At 36.7% G+C, this 22,006-nt stretch overlaps 1 protein-coding gene across 1 annotated transcript; it reads left to right on the top strand.

Moving 5' to 3' along the window:
• Positions 1 to 2,564: 2,564 nt before the first annotated feature.
• Positions 2,565 to 10,747, top strand: LOC306858876 (uncharacterized protein). The gene is made up of 3 exons (XM_079399650.1): positions 2,565 to 2,613; positions 3,359 to 3,522; positions 8,191 to 10,747. Exons 2-3 carry the CDS (start codon positions 3,468 to 3,470, stop codon positions 10,065 to 10,067), a joined length of 1,932 nt encoding a protein of 643 aa, XP_079255776.1. The 5' UTR covers positions 2,565 to 2,613; positions 3,359 to 3,467; the 3' UTR covers positions 10,068 to 10,747.
• The last annotated feature ends 11,259 nt before the right edge of the window (positions 10,748 to 22,006 follow it).

The raw sequence follows: 22,006 nt of genomic DNA, 5'->3' as shown, positions 1-22,006 counted from the left end.
TGTCGCATGTGGTGGCGTCACAAGCCGCGACATTTGACTTTCATTTGCATGTGTTCTATTAGTCACTCTCTCTTCATCATTGCAATCTGTTGCGTCATCTTTTCTTTTTCATGCATACACATAAATGCACCTTTACAAATACAAGCACAATCACACACTCGCGTGCATAATGTTACGACTGCATGAAAAAGTAAGTACATGAATGCAGAGGTTTTGGAGCTACTAACGTTATTTGCGTCCGACGACGAGGAACTCTCCGACTGCTCATCTACAGATATTTCAAGTAGTGTAACTTATTATTTTACATTGTCTTTTTTAGTTGTTCAATCAATATTTCTCTCAAAAGCAACATGTTGTCGGTTTGACTTCACGATGCATTGTTTATAAAAATGAGTGTATCTCACAAACGAAGTTATGTAATCAGTCCAAATAAATTGTATGTAGTTTCAAAGTGTTTTATGCAAGTTTTTTACATTTACAAGTTTGAGGTTGACATTTGGGGGTGTAAGGATTATATTGATATATGACATTTGAAAATACTCAAAAGAATGACAGCACAGCATGTAAAAATACTAAGTAGACTCTGGCAGAATTATTCTATGGCAGGTCTTAAAGGGTTAAAGTTTATTTCTTCAAGGTACTACCCCTGCAAACAAGCCTGTACTGGCTCTTTATGGGCCCACTTAGGGCCCTTTGACAATTTGCTCAGTGGCAAAACATTGACCCCTTAGCACTGACCCTGCATGGGCAGCCCTCACTTAGCCTCCAGGAAGCCTAATGCCGAGTTCACATGACACAATTGTCAATGTCATCAGATCATTGTTTTCACGCTGTACGACTATCTGGGGTAGCATTCAGTCGCTGCTCTGTTCACATTGCACGATGGATCTGCGACAGGAAGTTACACATTGCATGACTTTACAATAGGAAGAGTTGCCGGAAACTCTTATCTGGTCCGCAGACTACAGCCAAACGCACACGAGAAGTGATAAGGTAATAACGTAAGATTACGCTGATATTATGCTCTATAAGTCCTCCATAATAATTAACACAGATGACTTGTTAACAAACAAACTTCTGCTGGGAAATTTTTATATACACAAATCTAAGTAGCCTACTTGAAAGTGAAACTTAAAAAAATGGAAATTACTGTAAAACAGAGCAAAACATTTCAGAAAGATAACACGTCTCGCTGTGGCTTTGACAAATCCGATGATTCGCGTTACGTAGCACGACATGATCTAAAATGTCTTGCATAATATTTATCTTCACTGTTGAAAAATATTTCGTTTTTCCCAGAACGACCACAGTGCAGAAAATCACAGTTGACACTGGAAGGAGGCGATGCTGAGGAGAAGAAAAAGAACAAAGACTCTGGTGTTTATTATTAATTTCATATTATAGATGCTGACGGTCATTATGTTGATGCTCGCTAGATTCAGTGTTTGAAGAATAGCATGTTTGACTACAAACTTAATAAATATTACACTTTTACAAATTATTTGATGTTAAAACATTTATTGCATCCCTTACAGACAAAAACTAAACAAATCAAAACATGAATTTCTGATGTTTTCCATTTGATCACGTGTGGACAACAAATATCCTAATGAATTGATTATGCACTTTTTCTAGAGCTTTTCTAATTTTGACATTAGTCACTAATTTATTTATTTTTTTCTAAGATTTACTGGAAATGAAATGGTTTTACTTTCATTTTAGACCTTATGGAAGAGAATAAGGAGAGTGAAGAAACTTCATGTCAGAACAAGAAAAACAAACAAACATTTCTTTCATGTGATCAATGTGGGAAGAGTTTCCAACAAAAAGGAAACTTACATTTAAATGCAGTAAGTATTTGGCCATTAAGCCAAAGCCGTGATATTCCAGAATGCTGCTACTGTTATTATCGCTGTCAATCACAAATTTGCAAGTGACATGGGATTTAGCAGATTTACTATTTGATCTACTTTATGATCTGTTGAAAAAAAGGTTTAATAAAAAAGCTGAACCATTTATGTTTCATGTTGCAATGCATCTGTACTTTGAGAGCTCTTTGCAACATTAGCATAGTCTTTGTTACATTACTGAAAGTACTTTTTACAACTATTTAAAACAGCTTAGGTCAGAAAAACAACATCAATTTTAAGCCCAGCCCTGCCTCCATGTGTTCTGGGGTCTTTGGGAGGTGAATTACTCCTCAGCGACTCGGAGGACAATGCGGTGGACAGTGGAACGAGGCATGTCAAACACTCTGGAGACCACTCTGTATGATGTACCACTGGCAGACAGAAGAGAAACACCAGGGTCTGGATTGTGGCACCTCTCAGATGATCCAGCAGCACTGTCAGGGCCTCCCCGCTCAGCCCAAAACCATTAAAAACCTGTCCAGCTCTATCCTGCAGAACAGGGGTCTGCTCTGATTTATGGGAAAATAAGAAAAGACAAATTGTTTAGAGCTATGATTAGAAAAAAGAAATATTGAGGTAGATAAAAACACACTAGTGACTCGTCGATAGGTGGCGCTAATGCACTCATATGTGTGAGATCCGACCTAAAACAACAGGAAGAAGAAGAAGAACCAGCTCATCAGTCAGCGCTGGCTTTCCTGAGGTAAGACAATCAGTTCACGGTGCTTCATAACTGTAGAATTATAAAAACACAGAATGTTAAAGAAGCATTTTACAGAGTCATTCTGTATCGTTTTCATCAGGTTCAGCGCTATTTGTGCGTCTGTTGACTGAAACATTCAGCCTAGCAAACAACAACAATATGAGGAACTACTAAAACACAATAGAGCCCTGAACAAAACAATAGAAAATGTAATGGATTTAATGGTTATGATGGGAATTGTATTGGTTTTAATGGAAACTATAATGGTATGTGATGGATTCTATTGGTGGATGTTAAATCCTATTGGAAAAATCCCCAAAACATAATAGAAAAAGGAATTTTGTAATGGTTTTACTGGAAAAAGCTAATGGTTTATAGTGGTATTTTAATAGAAACCACTGGAATTTCTGTGATGGTTTCTATTGGGCTTCTATTGTTTTTTTTTTTTTTTAGCAGGGATGCTAAATACTTTTAAGAGCTGTGCTTGTGTGTGTTTTCGAGTATTTGGAGAAATTATGGAATTGTATTTGAACGTCACTTGATCAAAAGTCAAAGTAGGATCTGTGAGGGGAATTAATGGGAGTCTGACTTGATTTCTTTTCAAACTAATTCACATATTCTGTTTTTTGGCTGTGGGTTAATGCTTTTTTTGCATTATTTTGACATGAAGAGGCTTGGCTGATTATAACACTCAATTTGATGATGAAAGCATTTAATTGATAACTGATTTATTTATTTTTTACAGCAATTAACCGACTGTTCAGCGCTTTCAAAGCAGTTTACCAATAAATGCTGGAATGTTCCCATTAGCCTAAAAGTGAAGAAGATAAAGTTTGTGAGGTAAAATTGAAAACATGAATGATCCAGAGCCCTGCGGAATAAAACAGGAAGATGTTGAACAACAAATAGGTTGGTGTTTTTGTTTTATTATTATTTTGTAGTATAATTCTTAAAGATGCAAATGTTCCAAAATCAATTATCGAGCAAGTACATAACCAATCAGTGTTTGTCCGATTCACAACAGCAAGCTTATACACTGCGAGAAAAAAAAAAGATTCTTACTGAATATATTTGTCTTGTTTTCAAGTATAAATATCTAAAAGAATCTTGAATCAGGATTCATTTACTTGACAAGTAATATGACTTAAGACACAATGTCTTGTTTCCTGAAAGAAATATCCACATTTTGTTAGTTTTTGCTTAAACCAATGGGGCAAGAAAAATAATCTTGTTTAGCCTTTGAATTAAGATTATTTTTCTTACTCCATTGGCTAGGGCTGGGAATCACCAGAGGCCCCACGAAACAATATTATCATGATATATTGCAATTTATAACCATTTTCCAACTTCAAATTATGTCCCTAAAGGAAAACTTTGGCAACATCTGTTTTAACTAAAAAGAAACATTCCTCAAACATTAACCAGGATTATTGAAAAAAAATATTTAGCGCTTTAAAATATTTACGATATAGCTGATGGAAATGCCAATTTTCGCGTATTAAATTTCTCATGTGTCCATTTAACTGTAGAGCATAAATTCTATATCCATACTTCAAATGTCAAAAAAAATTATTTTGGAAAAACGTTTTGGTCGAGAAAAGGGGCTTTAACGCAAATAAATGTGGTGTCACATGACAGAATTAGCCTATAGGCAGTGTCCGTGTTCATGGTGTTGCTCACGTTAAAGCGCTGTTTCCCTGTAGTTCAAAAGTGCATTAAGTCATATTCATATTATTAAATTGTATCTAAAATTATTTTACACATGGTAAGAAAAAGACAAGTTACCTATCAAACATACGTATTTAAATTTGGTGTGGTGTTGCTTTAGTTGGCTAGCCTCCGTTTACATTATGTATTATTTTTTTACAATGCACTGTTCAGTTTAAATAGCCTGTAGTCCGTGCCTTTCAGCTTGACCACCATACCCCCGTGATATTATGCCAAGCACAGTTTGTTTTACATGGATATTGGAACGCGAAGTACAACATTTTAAATTAATTCATTTTGGCTTGTTAGCTTCTTATATTTTTATTCTTGTTTTGTTCTGAGTTCTTTATACAGTTAAATTTAAGGATTTGTTGTGGAGCGAGGGGAAATAAAATATCATGTTTTTTCAATATGTTTGGCTGACTATTTTATTATGACAATGAATAGGCTGCATTGTCGAGGCTAAAGGGCCGTTCACTCCAAGCACGACGACGATAAAGATATAGTTCTAAAAATCGTTCTCAGTATTAAATAATAGCAGCGTCCACCGCTACTATAACGATAAAGGCACAAATAAACGATAGCGTTGGAATCACTTCCAGAATAATTTTTTTCCAGCTGATGAATGATAAAAACACTGACAGCCAATCAGAATCCATCCTGTTATAATGTGCTTGAGAATTTAAAGCAGCAGACGCACGTGCACTTAGAATAAACAGACATTATTGTTCGCTGGCGTGGACGCTAATATCGTTATCTTAATCCCTGGAAAACAAATGTAGTTATTTGTAATGGGTCACAGCCACCTATCAGTTTAAATTTAATTTAATTGTAATTTAACAATCTTGTCGGTTAACGGTTAATACGGCTTAAAAACCATCGGTTAGGAGATATAAAATAACTGAAATGAACATTCCTATTTCCTATAAACGTTAATCAGCAACAAATATTAATAATAATTCAACTGCACCTGTTTATGATTATTTCTTGATTATCAAGAAATAATTACAATTTTAAATAGGCTGTTTTGTTTCAAATGGATGAAGAACAGCCTATAGCCTATAAATTACGCAATGGGTGAAATTATGTATGGAAACAGCTCAAGGGCAATTTATTTTTGCGATACACCAAAACTTATGCAACAATTATTATTTTTTAGGGATGACGTCATCACGCACACCATTTTATAATTTTATAGGCCAGTTGGATGGAAACAGCCTGCAGACAACAAATTTCATATTTCTTTTAACGCTTTTTCTCTTTGTCGATAACAAAACAGCGCAAAAACTGGATGGAAACTTGATTATTGCTGCAGAGCAAAATGGGATTGTCAAGCAGACAAACTGACCAACACTCATGAAAACCTGTCATAAATGTTGTATGCACCTGGCAAACTCAACTATTTGTATTACAGTCTAGCCCACCTTAATTAAATGTGAAGAGATATGCACTGCTGTGCTACTACAGGTATTTTGAACAATGCAACTTGAACTTGTACAATAAAAAGCAGACCCTTCAGCAGTTGGGGCATTTGAAAGTAAATTACTGTTGAATTTAAAATAAAATATAGTCTTACATTAAAATAAAAATGTTACATTTAAAAATAACATGTACGTGACATAACATAAGCATAACATGTGCATGTATTAAAGTGTTGTGCTACAACCGGTATTCTATGCACTGCCATCTGCGTCTATCTTTGGAATGGTGGCTGTGTGAGATGAGCCCTTAAGTTTGTGATATTCTTATGGGATTTGCAAGGTGTGTCATATTAAAGTAAAATACTCTTTGTCCAGGGGTGCACATATGTTTTTTTAGCCTGGTTCTCACAAGAGTACCTGGAGATTTTGGTTTGGTCCTCACACTATACATAGTAATATTTCCTCCCATAGAATACCATATGGGCAACACGTAATGTGGCTTAATGCATTAATAATAATAATAATTCATTACATTTATATAGCGCTTTTCTAAGCACTCAAAGCGCTTTACATAGTAAGGGGGGGGGGTATCTCCTCGTCCACCACCAGTGTGCAGCATCCACCTGGATGATGCGACGGCAGCCATAGTGCGCCAGAACACCCACCACACACCACCTTACTGGTGGAGAGGAGACAGATTGATGAAGCCAATCAGTAGATATGGGGATGATTAGGAGGCCATGATGGTCAGAGACCAATGGGAAATTTGGCCATCAAGGCAGTGTTTTTAAAAGACCAAACTCAGTAAACGCATCATTAAAGGAACACTCCACTTTTTTGGAAATAGGCTCATTTTACAACTCCCCAAGAGTTAAACAGTTGAGTTTTACCATTTTTGAATCCATTCAGTCGATCTATGTGTCTGGCAGTAGTACTTTTAGCATAGCTTAGCATAGATCATTGAATCTGATTATACCATTAGCATCTTGCTCAAAAAGGACTAAAGAATTTCGATAATTTTCCTATTTAAAGCTTGAGTCTTCTGTAGTTACATCGTACACAAAAGACAACTCCCATTGCCTGACTTATTATTTTGAATGCTCTCTGGGAGGTCCGTGAGCTCCCATCGAGAGGCCAAAGATACAGAGCCCACAGCTCGGGCCGGGGATGTCACATTGTTCTGTTTGCCTGAGAGAGGAGATCTCGTCTCAGGGGAATGCGCCAGGGGGCTGCGGTGAGCAGCTGAGACAGCTCTGACAACCAGTGTTGGTTCCACCAAGAGAACTTTATGTTTGTGTTCCCTGATTCGCCTGATGACCTGTGGGATCAGAGCGATCGGGGAAAAGCATAGAGGAGGAGGTTGGGCCAGTCGTGGGCCTCGGTTCCCTGAGAAATGGGAACAAGTACTGAGTTCCTTGCCGTGCTATGGCTCTGTACGACTCAGTTGTCACTTCAGTCGATGTAAACCTGAGGATCCTATGGCGAAATGGCCGCTTATATAGCCAAATGGCCCTGCCCATTTTGGCGGGCTTCATCGTCAGGCTCGTGCAGCACCGCTGCTGCGCAATTGGTTCATCTTTATAGCACTACACGAGCCAATTGCTGTGCAGTAACAATGCGTTATTGAAAAAAGGCTTTAGTTATCTGAGAAAAAGTAGTTTTCCCCATATGCGTCTAGTAAGATGCAGTACTCATTCCCGTATCTCAGGGAACCGAGTTTACGATAGTAACGTTATGTCGAGATCACGAGAAAACAAAAGGAAAAAATAATAATGCATGGCCGCTTAGAACTTCCGTACCCACCCCTACCATTGTCAGATACTTTTGTGCTTGTTTTAAGCAAAAACTAACAATTTGGATATTTTTTTCAGAAAACTAGACATTGTGTCTTAAGTAATTTTACTTGTCAAGTAAATGCATCCTTATTCAAGAGATTTTAGATATTTATAATAGAAAACAAAAGAAAAATACTCAATTATATATTTTTTTATGTTGCAGGCCAATGATTGATTGTTTGATATTTTTTCATAAAAAAAAAATAAACTGCAGATATAAAGCAATTAATATCCAGGTAACTTTTCATGAATTGGGCATAAAATGGAGCCTAGAACTACATTTTCTTACCAAATATTATCTGAACCATTTTATATTTATATTACTAAAATTTTTAATATTTTACATCTCTGACTTAAAATATAGTTAGTAGTTTTATTTACAAACATGTTAAATTTGTGCAATCTGTAATGTTTAAAAAAAAATGTATTCAATAATTCAAATGAATGCATCATAATGTTAATATATTTCTACTATTATGTCAGGATTCACATGTCGTTTTCCTTTCACATTTCTGTCTTTGATTTTTAATTGAAGTTTATTTATTTTAGTAATGTTTAGTGATTTGCTGAAAATCAATCTTTTGAAACATTTGAAACCTTTTACTTTCATTTAGACCTGATGGAAGAGAACAAGGAGATTGAAGAACTCATTGATGCGGGAGAGAAACAGGTCAAAACTGAAGAGATATCCTGTAGTTCCTCATTGAAAAACGACAAAATATGTTTCACTTGCTATCGCTGTGGAAAGAGTTTCTCATGCAAGCAAAATCTTGACCTTGACACATTTCATTGTGGAGGGATTCCATATGCATGTGATGAGTGCGAGAAGATTTTCACAATAAAAGGAAACCTTATTGAACACATGATAATTCACACCGCAGAGAAGCCACACACATGTGATCAATGTGGGAAGAGTTTCCCACAAAAACAAAACCTTGATGAACATAAGAAAATCCACACTCTGCCAAGGCCATTCGAATGTAATCAATGTGGGAAGAGTTTCCCATATAAAGTAAAGCGTGACAAACACATAAGGATCCACACTGTAGAAAGGCCACACAAATGTGATCAATGTGGGAAGAGTTTCCCATATCAAGGAAACCTTAAAGAACACATGAGAGTCCACACTGGGGAGAAGCCATACACATGTGATCAGTGCGGGAAGAGTTTCGCACATAAAGGAAACCTTAGCATACACAAGAAAATCCACACCGGAGAGAAACCATATGAATGTGATCAATGTGGGAAGTGTTTCATACATAAAGCATCTTTTAATGATCACATGAGGATCCACACTGGAGAAAAGCTGCACAAATGTGATCAATGTGGGAAGAGTTTCACACAAAAAAGAAACCTTGAATCACACATGAAAGTCCACACTGGGGAGAGGCTGTTCACATGTGATCAGTGCGGGAAGAGATTCTCACATAAAAGTAACCTTAAAGTACACATGAAAATCCACACTGGAGAGAAGCCATATGCATGCGATCAGTGTGGGAAGCGTTTCACGCATAAAGGAAACCTTAGCGTGCACCAGAAAATCCACACCGGAGAGAAACCATATGAATGTGATCAATGTGGGAAGTGTTTCATACATAAAGCGTCTTTTAATGATCACATGATGATACACACTGGAGAAAAGCCGCACAAATGTGATCAATGTGAGAAGAGTTTCGCACAAAAAAGAAACCTTAACGAACACATGAAAGTCCACACCGGGGAGAGGCTGTTCACATGTGATCAGTGCGGGAAGAGTTTCACACATAAAGGAAACCTTAATGAACACAAGAAAATCCACACTGGAGAGAAGCCATATGCATGCGATCAGTGTGGGAAGCGTTTCAAACAGAAAACAACCCTTATCAAACACAGGACAATTCACACAGGAGAGAAACCGCACAAGTGTGCTCAATGTGGCAAGAGTTATACACAAAAAGGAGGCCTTAAAGAACACATGAAAGTCCACACTGGAGAAAAGCCATACACATGTGATCAATGTGGGAAGAGTTTCAGAAAATCGTGGGTTTTTAAAGAACATCTGCTTACTCATTCTAGAGAAAGGCTATATAGCTGTGATCAATGCGATAAAAAGTTTTATAGGGCAGGTTTCCTGAAGGATCACCTGAGAGTTCATACAAAGGAGAAGCCTTACGTATGTTATTTGTGTGGAAAGAGTTTTAGTCAGATGGGTAGTTTAATACTACACCAGAAAAGACACAGCGGTGTGAAGGATCATGTTTGCTCTGAGTGTGGGAAGGCTTTTTTTACAGACGGTGCACTGAAAGTGCACAGGACAGTTCACACGAGAGAAACACCTTACAAGTGTTCACACTGTAACAAGAGCTTCAAACGCTCAGAATATCTGACAATACATGAGAGGATCCACACTGGAGAGAAGCCGTATCTCTGCCATTCATGTGGGAAGAGTTTCACTCATAGTTCTGCTTTAACCAGTCATAAAAAAAAATGCATGTCTGAAATTATAGAGTAATTACAGAGTAGTAATTTGAGTTATATTGATAATTGATTAATCAAAGATTATTAGAACAAGTAATGGATTGTTGAATATTTCAGATGAAAGTTTTTTTTATTTTTTATTAATCATTTTATTCAGTTTATTATTCATAAAAATAATTTCACAGGCCATATCCCACCTGAACAACACATAACACACGTCAGTATTAGGGCTGTCAAAAAAAAATTAGAATTTCGAATATTTGTCGCATTTAAAATAAAAATCCACATTTGAATGCAGAAACGCTGAATATAGAATATAGAACTAATATAGAATATTTTCTCAGGAGCGAAAAGCCCCCCCCAAAACAGAAATTATGCCTCTTTAAATTCAAATATAATTTGAATATTGATAATATTTTAGTACATAATTCGAATTGAGTTTTTCAGCCAATTTGACAGCACTAGTCAGTATTGCACATCTTTAAATAACTCATCAAACCTTCTTTAAATAGCACATTCACAGTTCTGTCAATGGACGTTTTTCGTTTTCTTATATTTTTATAACTATTGCCTATTCTCTTTAATATTACTGTTTTATTACCTTAATTTGATGCATGTCTGCAGTATGTTTGTACTTTCTATACTGGAAGCTCCTAACACTAAGACAAATTACTTGTGTGTGTGTGTAAACACGTGGCAATAAAACTCTTTCTGATTCGGATTCATTTGTCTTTCTCTGTTTTTAAATGTATATCAGTTAGGGTGGACTAACAAGGATTAAATGAAGCAAAGTTTAGAGCGAATCAAGGATTCGTTGATCTGGGTTTTATTTTAAATCGAGATGTGTTGCACCACTTAATTTAGACACAAATCAGGGATTAGAATTCTAACCTGCAATTAAAATCTCCAGCTATGATTAATTTTCTCCACCATGATGGCTTCACCATGTAATTAAACTGCAACAATGTTAATATTCCTTGTCCTAAACTCGATAAGCAATCGACAAAAGCAACTTACGTCAGAGATAAAGGAAATAGACCTGTGGACCCAATACAATAAAACAGCACATTTTAGAGTGGCCTTTTATTGTGGCCAGCCTAAGGCACACCTGTGCAATAATAATTCTGTCTAATCAGCATCTTGATTGTGGATGGATTATCTCGGCAAAGGAGAAGTGCTCACTAACACAGATTTAGACAGATTTGTGAACAGTATTTGAGAGAAATAGGCCTTTTGTGTACATAGAAAAAGTCTTAGATCTTTGAGTTCAGCTCATGAAAAATGGGGGCAAAAACAAAAGTGTTGCGTTCATAATTTTGGTCAGTGTATCTTAAAATTAGCAAAAACAACAACAAGTGTCATAACCATCAGCCCTAAATGCAGGGCATGTGGGTGGTGGCAAATGGTCATGGTATATTCTGGCAAACTCTTTACCAATCACGTTTCACAATCGACAAAGCTAACTGGCACATGCCACCTACCAACTCGCAAAGCACAATGTTCCTTCCTGTTTCCCCAGCACGAGACCATAGAAAGGAATTTAAAGTACAAGGTTGAGAATTAAGAGGCAGGGCAGCAGTTAAAAAATTTCAAAGTTAAAGTTCATGCAAATAAATATTAATAGACAAGTTTCAGTCAAATATGTATGGTTTATAGCGAAATCCAGTGTTAAAGTAGAGTGCAAACAATCATATTTTGAACATTAGCATATATTACTCCAATTAAGTATAAAGAATCCAAATTAATATAATTTTACGTTAATCATTTTTCAACAGGAGATTCAGTGACGTGAACGAATGCTGCAATTAATACAGAAATCAATAAATACAGAAATTGCAGTATTACAAATGGTTCCTGGTGCATAATGTCTGCTCATTTCATTAGTAGGCTAACCTTTTATATTGTCCATATAAATTGACATAACTTATAAAAAGACATTTTAAAAGTTCTTTAAATAAATAAGCGAATACACATTTGCAAACATAACTATTGTAAATGTGTTGGTCAAATAATACATTTATATAATTATTTAAGAAATAATGCAGTCCAAGGGCTGGATGGTCATAATAAACTTATTATTTTAGTCAAATGCTTTATCAAAGTATTGACATAAAACAGCCTCTAAGTGGCGTACTGGCGCAATCGCACGTCAAACAGACGTGACATATATATGGCACTGCATTCGTTTAAATTGGCGCGGTTTCTCGCGGTCCTGAAAGTAGTACAAGATGTCTTTGGGAACAACTTATACATTAAGAAGAGACACTTTGTCTGCAGTACTTCGAGAGGATGACATTACAGTGGGCAACTTGGCCAGGATTTTTAAGGTTTGATCTCATTACACTGTTTTAATCATTGTTAGCCTATTAACGCGAGGGCAACAACCTCCCCCCCATTCTCATGAGCCAAATTGAGTGTGTATCTATCAATCAATCAATCAATAGAAATTTATACACTGAGGCTGATGATACACAGGGCAACTTTTTGATCAATTTTGCCATTCAACTTTTTTTTTTTGCCAATGTTGCTTGGGCACTTTCCCACTGAGAATGGGTAACACATTTCTATCTGGATTGGTCATGGGCCCTGTGTCTCACCTAGTTGCCCGTTGATGGCAACATTAAACAAAGTTGCCCAGCAACATTGCTCAAAAACTTGTCCCTTGTATCATCAGCCTTACACAAATTGATTCATGCAAACACATTAGATAAATTACATTACCATTCTCAGCCATATCTATGTATAGGTTTGTGACTGTGAAAATGTATGTATAAACTTTTGATTGTCCAGTCCTCATAGAAAGTAATTAAAATGTTTGCATATTTTAAGTGTATTATAAACAGTGAAATATAAAATTGACTATTATTATGAACAGCTTTAAAATATTTAATTGTCTTAATGCTGAGAATAATGTACAAGATGAGTTTAAAAATAAAAATCCAGTAATCATGCAAGACTGGAAAACGAAACAAATCTTTTGTTGCTTAAAGGAATCTCTCTTACTTTCACTCTCTGTTGTTTAAAGTGATAATGTATAACTTAATTCCATATTTCTGGTATTATCAAACTAATCGAACTAATTTGATCGTTCGCTTTTTGCAGCGAGTGCAGCGCGTTAGCTTGTCACTCACATTCCTATTCACACCTATTATTGTTCTTTTTTCTCGCTCCAAGTTCATCAAACAACAGTGGTAAGCGAATCATTCTTTAATCACGGTGAGTAATGGCTTCTTCTCCTGCTATTGTTGTTTGCGCTGTTTGCCACATGTACAGTTTATCTCTGTCGGCGATGAGGGATTCACATGTGATAAATGCAGGAAAATAGTTAGGCTGACAGAGAAGGTTTCAGAACTAGAGACACGCATCCAAACTTTAGTTGAGGACAGTAAGAATGTGAGGGCTGTAGATACTGCTTTGGATGCGACTAGCTCAGGGAGTCCAGTACATTGTTCGGTTCCAGTTGAGCCTGTGCAGCAGGGCAGCTGGGTGACTGTGAGGCGGCCTAGTCGCGGATCAAAACACGCTCTTCCGTTCCGATCAGAACATCAAACAGGTTCTCCCCACTCAGTGACGCACCCACTGAGAAACCTGATGAAAGTGCTCTAGTTATTGGCGATTCTATTGTACGGAACGTGAAAATAGAGACACCAGCCACCATAGTCCAATGTTTACCGGGAGCCAGAGCGAATTTAAAAGTGCTGGCTAATGCTAAACGTAAATTCAGTGTTTGTTATTCATGTTAGCGCTAATGATGTTCGACTTCGCCAGATCACTAAAAATAACATTAAAGAGGTGTGTGAACTTGCAAGTACGATGTCAGACACTGTAATATGCTCTGGCCCGCTCCCTGCTTACCTTGACGATGAGATTCATAGCAGACTGTCGTCACTCAATGGCTGGATGTCTAAGTGGTGCCCGCAGAATAACATAGACTTTATAGACAATTGGACGAGTTTTTGGGGCAGACCTGACCTGTTGAAAAGAGATGTGTGCCGCTCTTCTCTCTAGAAATATGGCACATAGTCTTAGAGTTCATACTTGACTAACTGGAGCCCAGGTCAGGAAGCAGACAGACTGGATTAGCCGCCTCACGTCACAGAAGTCAGTTAATTCTCAGCACATAGAGATTCCTTCACCTAGATATCACACTATAGAGACTGTATCTGTTCCCCGAACTAGAAAATACAGAAAACGTCCAAACCAAAGTAAGAGTAACAATTTAATTGATGTTCAACAAATAAAAAAATTCATAACATAGAGAAAAACATTATAAAACTTGGCTTACTGAATATCAGGTCCCTTTCTACAAAAGCACTTTTTGTAAATGATATGATCACTGATCATAATCTAGTTTGACAGAAACCTGGCTAAAACCAGATGAATAGATTACTTTAAATGAGTCTATCCCCCAAGATTAGAGCCTATAGTACTCTGCTGTGGTATTGAGAATTAGGGATGCATCGATGCGATTCACAGTATCGGTATCAACTCAATACTGGCATTTTCTGCCGGATCAGGCATCGGTATATTGTGCGTATACTCTCCTGTGTTATTGTTGAGCCCCACGAAAGGCACAAAAACATTATAAAGCACCATACGTTTTTGTGCACTATATTTCAAGTGTTCGGAAGGAGTGCCATAGTCCAATGTGAGGCACAGATGAATATTTAAATCATTAAATTCAAGTTCACATAAACTCTTCTTTCTGCTGCGGCTGTCAGTCATCCTCCATTCAGCATTTAAACTGTGTTGCGTTCGGTTAGACTACTACAGTCAAAATGATGAAACTCTCTTCAAGAGCGCACAGTAACGGAGGTTTAAAACTGTTCAAATAAAAGACTCAAATAAACGCACATATTTAATGCACTTTAATTTTATAATACTTTTTGTGTAATGAAAGATTATTAATAGTCTTTCTTCTTCTGTCCTACTCCTATCTATCATGCTGCTGCCTTCATTACTGTGCAAGAAATGTATTTTAATTGAATATTTATATATATACTGTACGTGTATTTAGCCTACTTGTTTTTCATAAATGTATTTTACAATACAAAGAGCAATTTGTAACATTTTACCAGATTTAGTCCTACACTTACTCACTTTCATTTGTAAATAAAAATGTTTCGCTAGTTTTTATCAAATTATTGTGCACCCACGATTTTTCTAAAGTATCTTTTTGCTGCTGAATTATCCACTAACCTAGTTTATAATAGTATTTTTGTCATATAATATGATTATATATTATTTATTTTTCATTGAAATAAAGTTGTCTATGTAGTAGATTGTGTTTAACACACAAAAGAGTGACGATCATCTCGGTGTGATTTAAAGGGTTTCTACACACACACACATCTATTATTTGATTATTATACTATAATATGGTATTGCTGATAGCATTCTGACACGTTGTGTTTAGGCTGTTTTAGTAACTCAACACAAAGCACATTAAAGCTCTGTCTTTAAGACAGAAGCCTACATTCTTTCATTTGTAGTTCTTAATATTTTCAACACATCATTGGACAACATTTGTTTAAATGTGTATTTCACCAATAAATCAACTCTCAGGCATTTAAAAGTGTATTTGTGTGTTTTAGACAGCAGCGTGATGACAGGACTTTTATTTTGGTGTAGTGATGTGACGTCATAAGACTGCGCCGCTCCCTGCATCTGTTGTGGTTCGGCTGAAGAAAGGTTTGTATGTTTTTTTTGTATGTCACGTGTAGCCATTTTTAAACTGTTATCTATTGATTCTACCACTTATTTATATCACATATGATCTGTATATATTAATATTCATTTAAAATGATAATAATTGTTAACCTAAACTGACTTTTTTTCTGTCAGACATGTCACTTTGCTCGCTTCTGATTGGTCCAATTTCAGTTTGAGATCTGTAACTCAGAACATAACCTGCCCCGGAGCAGGTTAGCTGTGGAGTGTAAGTTACTATGGCAATGAATGCAGCTAAAAGCCACTTTAATGGTACCTAAAACCCAGGATTGGTGCAAACTAAACTGAAATTTACCTAGCTAGCCAGCTAATCCGGCTTCATGGTGCATGCCCCTGACGAATACCGGACAAAAACGCACAAAATGTCAAAATAACTGTTTTTGGCAAGTGACTTTATAAATCTTAAAAGAGCTAAAATGTCCTAAATGACTGTAAAGAATAGGGAGAAAACTGGATTTGTGACAGATTTTAAAGAGACAGCACTGATTTTATGCTGAATTGGAGACTTTGGTCTGAACTTTCCATATTCAATTTTTTTTTCTGTAAACATGGCTTCGTCTCAAGAATATGGATGGGCATTTTTGGCAATTTCTTATTTTGAACATCAATAGGTTTCTGTTGACTCGAAAATGACATATAAACCTGTCTATGAAAACATGAACACGATTAGAATATTATTTTATTACGATGCAGCAATATTATTAAAAAAGAAGCATTGGAATAGCTGCTTGAGATTAAGCTGATTGACTTTATGCCAATAAACTGAAGCCTATTCTATGACACATCTTATGATAATTTGTTAAAAACATAGGTTTATTATTGTATGTCCTTGTGGCATTTCATTTATTGAATACCTTTTAAATTCGCTTATTGAAAGAACAACAACAATAGCAGCAGCAGCAGTATGGTGTAATATTAATTTGAAACACATGTATTTGGTACTTGCTACCTTATATCTTTACTTTCATTTCATTCGTTCCATGGCTTTGGAAAACTTGCATCTGATGTTTCTCTACATCGTTTTTTTTGCATAACTCCGGGTCATCGACACCAAGTTTCGTTGCAAATTTGCGCGTCAAAGAAGGTGGCGCTCCAGAACCGATTGCGTAATCGCCACTGACCGATAGTAGCTCAAAGGTGTTTAGGAGCCAAAACAAACTCCCCCAGAAAGTTTGCTTTGGTGAGCTGTATAAAACTGCCAAAACTAATTTTGTTTTGGCCTGATTTTGTTCGAAATGACGTCATATCAGTTCGATTTTCGTTTGAAGTATATCGGGGCCTTAACTGTAAAAGGACTGTTGCAATAGGAAAATCAAATGTAAGCTAGTACAGTACTAATTACTAAGCTCAAATAAGTTAATGTGTGTTTCTTATAGCAGTTAAAATAGCCATTTTTAATTGTAATTTTTTTACTTTGTTATTTTAATTCTTTAAAGAACAATTTTAGATTGTAATATTCTAATGTTCTGCTATCTGTCCTGCAAACTATAAAAGGTACAGCTGTCATGAAACCAGAGAGAAAGACTGCATGGCAAAAAATACTGTAGTAAAAAAAAAAAAAATGTATTATAGTATGTGAGACAGTCACTGTGTTCCTGTTGGTCAGTGTTATAGGTGCTCAGCTTAGCCTGACAGTTAGCCTGCTTTAGACCATGTCAGTTTCCCAGCATAAGCTGCCAAAGCTTGATCTAAGCCTATGTTAAATTTGCTTTGTGGAACAAAATCATTTACCAATGAGTCGGACTAAATGAAAAAAGCCTGGCTTATTTCATTTACTTGTTTTATGAAAGAGGCCTCATGGCATTATCGAATTGCATTGTGTTGAATCGAATCGAATCGCAAAAAAGGGGTGAATCGTATCGCATCGATACCTGCTTCATATGTATCTTTAATGTATCGTATCCTTGGTTATGCACCGAGACATGAGATGCATATCCCTACATACCTTAAACTGCGCTAGTGATTATTGACAAATTTAGGCCCGGTTTCACAGACAGGGCTTCGCCTCAGAACACCTCAGACTTACAATTTAGTCTGGGACTAGGCTTTAGCCTTGTCTGTGAAACCGGGGGTTAAAGATGCTTTATGTAAGTTTTTGACTCTACTATAGCATGAAAATGCCATAATATGTTTGCAGATATTCAAGAAACATGTGAAGTTAACATACTTGTTTATCTGAAAAACAATGCTACAGTCAGTTATTCTCTTTTGAAAATGTGTGTTCCGGGCTGGAATGTCGGTCTCTGTTATGGTTTGTGAAACCCGCCCACTGCCAGTTTACCCAATTGTATTTTGGCACCCCAGATTGCCAGTTGGCGGAAAACACAGCACATTTCATGTCATTCATCATCATGTGAGCTCGTTTCTGTTGGTGTTGTTAATCTGGCACTGTCAATCCTACATACATCACCTTTAAATAAAATTTTAAACATGAATGGCAGATTCAGGATTGGTCTATAACAGTGGTTTTCAATCCTAATCCTGTGGTTTTCAATCCTAATCCTGTGGATCCACTGCTCTGCACATTTTGTATGTCTCCCTTATCTGATACACTGAGTTCATGGAGCTCTCGTCTAATGAGCTGGTGATCTGAATCAGGTGTTAAAATGGAGACGACTTAAAAGGAGTGGAGCAGTAGGTCCCTAAGACATTAAAGTGCCACTAACCTGTATTTGTGTTTTTTCACTTTAGACCTGATGGCGCTGAAAGAAGAGAGGCAAGAACTGACAAAGATAGAAGAGAAAGATCAATATGAGAGACTTGACTTCATGACTGTGGAAACTATTTCATCACCACAAAAAGTTCAGAAGACCAAATCTGACAGTTATTTACATTTATTCATTTAGCTGACGCTTTTATCCAAAGCGACTTACAATTGCTATATATGTCAGAGGTCGCACGCCTCTGGAGCAACTAGGGGGTTAAGTGTCTTGCTCAGGGACACATTGGTGTCTCACAGTGGATTCGAACCCGGGTCTCTCACACCAAAGGCATGTGTCTTATCCACTGCGCCATCACCACCCACTGCCATCAATGTGGAAAGAGTTTCAAGCAAAAATATAACCTTCAAATGCACATGATTGTTCACACTGGAGAGAAGCCTTTCAAGTCCCATCTGTGTGGAAAGAGATTTGCACGTAAAGAAAACGTTAAACGCCACATGAATAGTCACACTGGAATGAAGCCTTTCATATGCCAACTGTGTGGTGCATGTTTAGCACATAAACAAAGCCTGGATTCCCACATGAAACGTCACACTGGAGAGAAGCCATTCACATGTGATCACTGTGGAATGAGTTTCATACATAAAGTATCCTTTGATTACCACACGAAGAGTAAGCACTCAGGAGAGAACGGTTTTACATGTAATCGGTGTGGAGAGAGTTTCACTTGTAGAGGAAACCTCAGAACTCATTTGAGACTTCACACTGGAGAGAATCCTTTTACCTGCAATGTGTGTGGGAAGACCTTCACATATAAATCTCGTTTCAATACCCACATGAGAAGTCATACTGGAGAGAGGCCTTTTGCCTGCAAACTGTGTGGAAAGAGCTTCTTACACAAAGTATCTCTTCAGATTCACTTGGTCGTTCACACTGGAGAGAAGCCGTTTTCATGTGATCAGTGTGGAAAGTGTTTCAGACAAAAAACAACCCTTGATGCACACATGAAATGTCACACTGGAGAGAGTCCTTACATCTGCAAATTTTGTGGGAAGAGCTTCTCACTGTGGAAAGAGTTTCAGTTACAACGTAAGCCTTCAGATTCACACGAGGCTTCACACTGGAGAGAAACCTTTCACGTGTCTTCAGTGTAAGAGGAGCTTCACATATAAAAGAGACCTGAACCGTCATTTGCAAACACATGGAAAGAAACTGCAGTGCTCTGCGAGTAGAAAGAGGCCTAGAAAAAGGAGCAGTTTGAAAAATCAAAAGCACGTTTGCTCTGGAGGAAGGCAGTTTAATTGTGATCAGTGTAATAAAACATTTATTTTGCCGTCACACTTACAGATACACCTGAAAAGTCATTCAGATGTGAAACCATATTTGTGTTCTTCATGTGGAAAGCATTTTAAATGGCGCAGTAGTTTTAAAATGGCACCAGAAAATGTGTGTGAAACAAAAGCTACGTTCACACCGCAGCCGAAAGTGACCCAAATCTGATCATCCACCTTCATGATTATCTGCATTCTTCTCCTCTAGAGAGACTCTTCTGCATTTTTAACCACTGTGTATGTCACCATCTGCTTTGCTATAATTCAGCTGTTTTGTATAATTAAATTTTGGTTTGTCGCAGGACAGACTTTTGTGAATATGAAATTCATCTTTGAAACTTTGCATATACTTACATTATCAATAACGACACTTATAATAATGACATTTAATTGTGAAATTTGTGAGATTAGTTCATTGTAAAGTTCATTAGTTATGAAACTCGATTATGAAGGCAGGAAATAATGTCATTATCCAGCTTATTTCAGTTCAATCTTCTGTTCTTATCTGAGGGCGTGTTTCTACCTGGTCACTTCATGCATGCTCTCTGATTTTTTAAAACGGTTCCATTTACACTTGGCCATAAATGTGTCTCTGCAGAATAGATATATATCCGATCTTCAGTTCCGTTCTATATGCAATTTTAACAGATTCCACGACAATGGAACTTGAAATCTACTTTCAAGATCAAAGACCACAACAGGAGAGAGCGTGGCATCAGCACTAGTAAGATCATTAAGTCTCACTACTTTTAATGAAGATGATTGTGTGTTAAGCATCTGCAACATACTTTCAGTTTCATTTGCGGAAGTTTTCACGTCGGCTTGCATAATAGATTCATGTTAGAATGCATGTTGCATTAGCGCTGTCATATCTTACTATAGCATATCATAGCCTATAAAATGCTCTTTATTATTTTTTGGGAGGAGTAAAATTTACATACTTTTTTTATACAACCAGATACATTTTCACTTGTCCAGTTTAGTCTGGAATGCAGTCCAGGGCCCATATTCATGAAACATTTTAGTGTTAAGAGTTGCTCCTAGTAACACAATTCTAAGAAAATTCTTATAAATGTGGGTGTTTCCTCTTAAAATTAAAGAAAGGTCCTAGTAAAGAAAAAAGTAATTCAGAAAGCATCTTAACCCTTAAAAGAGGTCTTAAGGTCCAAAATTGTTAGGAGTACGGATGAGGACTTTTAAGACTCCTCACTAAGATAAAAGTTTTTGTTTTTCCTCACTCAGAGTTGCTCTCAGATTGGTCCTGAATCACTTTTAAGCTAAGACCCCTAGTTAGAAATGTTTAAGCTAAATCAGCCAGCTAAAACGGACACCCAACTCAGCCTGCTTGCTTGCTGCTTGCAAAACTTTGGCTTCGTCCCTGATCGCGCTGCGAAGCGCTCACCAACTAACACCCGGCTGATCGTGTTTCAATCCCAGACTTGTCAATCTCATGGTAGCCTGATTGGAACAAACTTCCTCTGTAAGTGATTTTAAAACATAAGACAGTACCCAGATTTGAAGACTACAATAAGATTTCACTTCTACAAATTTTGGTAGGCTACTATAAGATGGATAGCCTAAATAATTCAAATGGACTACCTGTTATTTTTATATTATATCAAAAAGTGTATATTTTTAAATGTTGGTACATTTAACCAGTATTTACCATACTTTCAAAACAAAAATTAAAATAGGAAAAATATGCAATATGAAAATAATTTAAGAAGAAATACAGAGAAAGAGAAAAACAAACGAACAAGATTTGGTTTTCAAAAAGCCTTTTTCCAAAAGGTACATCTGGAATAAGGGAGGTCGTCTTATATTCGGGTCAATACGGTAAATTAAAAAAGAATAACATGCCAGCAGAGGATTTTCCCCTTATTTTTTGAAAGAGACTATAAATCATTAAAGGACAGAGAAACAAACAATTTATTAACATAATAGAAAACTGGAACAAAATCCTTTACAGTTGTTCAATTGAGTGAAAGTGACTCTGAAAAACTGTCATAAAATCAAGGAAGCCAAAACAATTTATTCATTGTAAAAGTTCAGAAAATAAACCACTTCTGTTGCGTGACGACCACATGAAAGCGTGACAGAAAAAGTTTATTAAATGAGTAAAATAATGCCAAGGAAAATGACAGACTGTGATTTCCCCCCCAGGGTTTTCTCACGTCTCTCTTGAAAAACTGGTTTCACTTGTTTTCCCGGAGATTAGCTTCAGAGCTTTTTCTGAAGAAGCCAGTTCA

Source organism: Barbus barbus, assembly GCF_936440315.1.
Source record: "Barbus barbus genome assembly, chromosome: 39".
NCBI lineage: Eukaryota > Metazoa > Chordata > Actinopteri > Cypriniformes > Cyprinidae > Barbus > Barbus barbus.
The sequence above is the reverse complement of the archived record's forward strand: the minus strand, read 5'-3'. Positions and strand labels throughout refer to the sequence as shown.

What these genes read in the sequence shown, in the direction of transcription:
- LOC306858876 (XM_079399650.1), top strand. Translation starts at nt 3,468, where the DNA reads ATGAATGATCCAGAGCCCTGCGGAATAAAACAGGAAGATGTTGAACAA. An exon ending in AGATGTTGAACAACAAATAG is followed by an intron (nt 3,523 to 8,190) that starts GTTGGTGTTTTT and finishes ACTTTCATTTAG; the next exon opens with ACCTGATGGAAGAGAACAAG.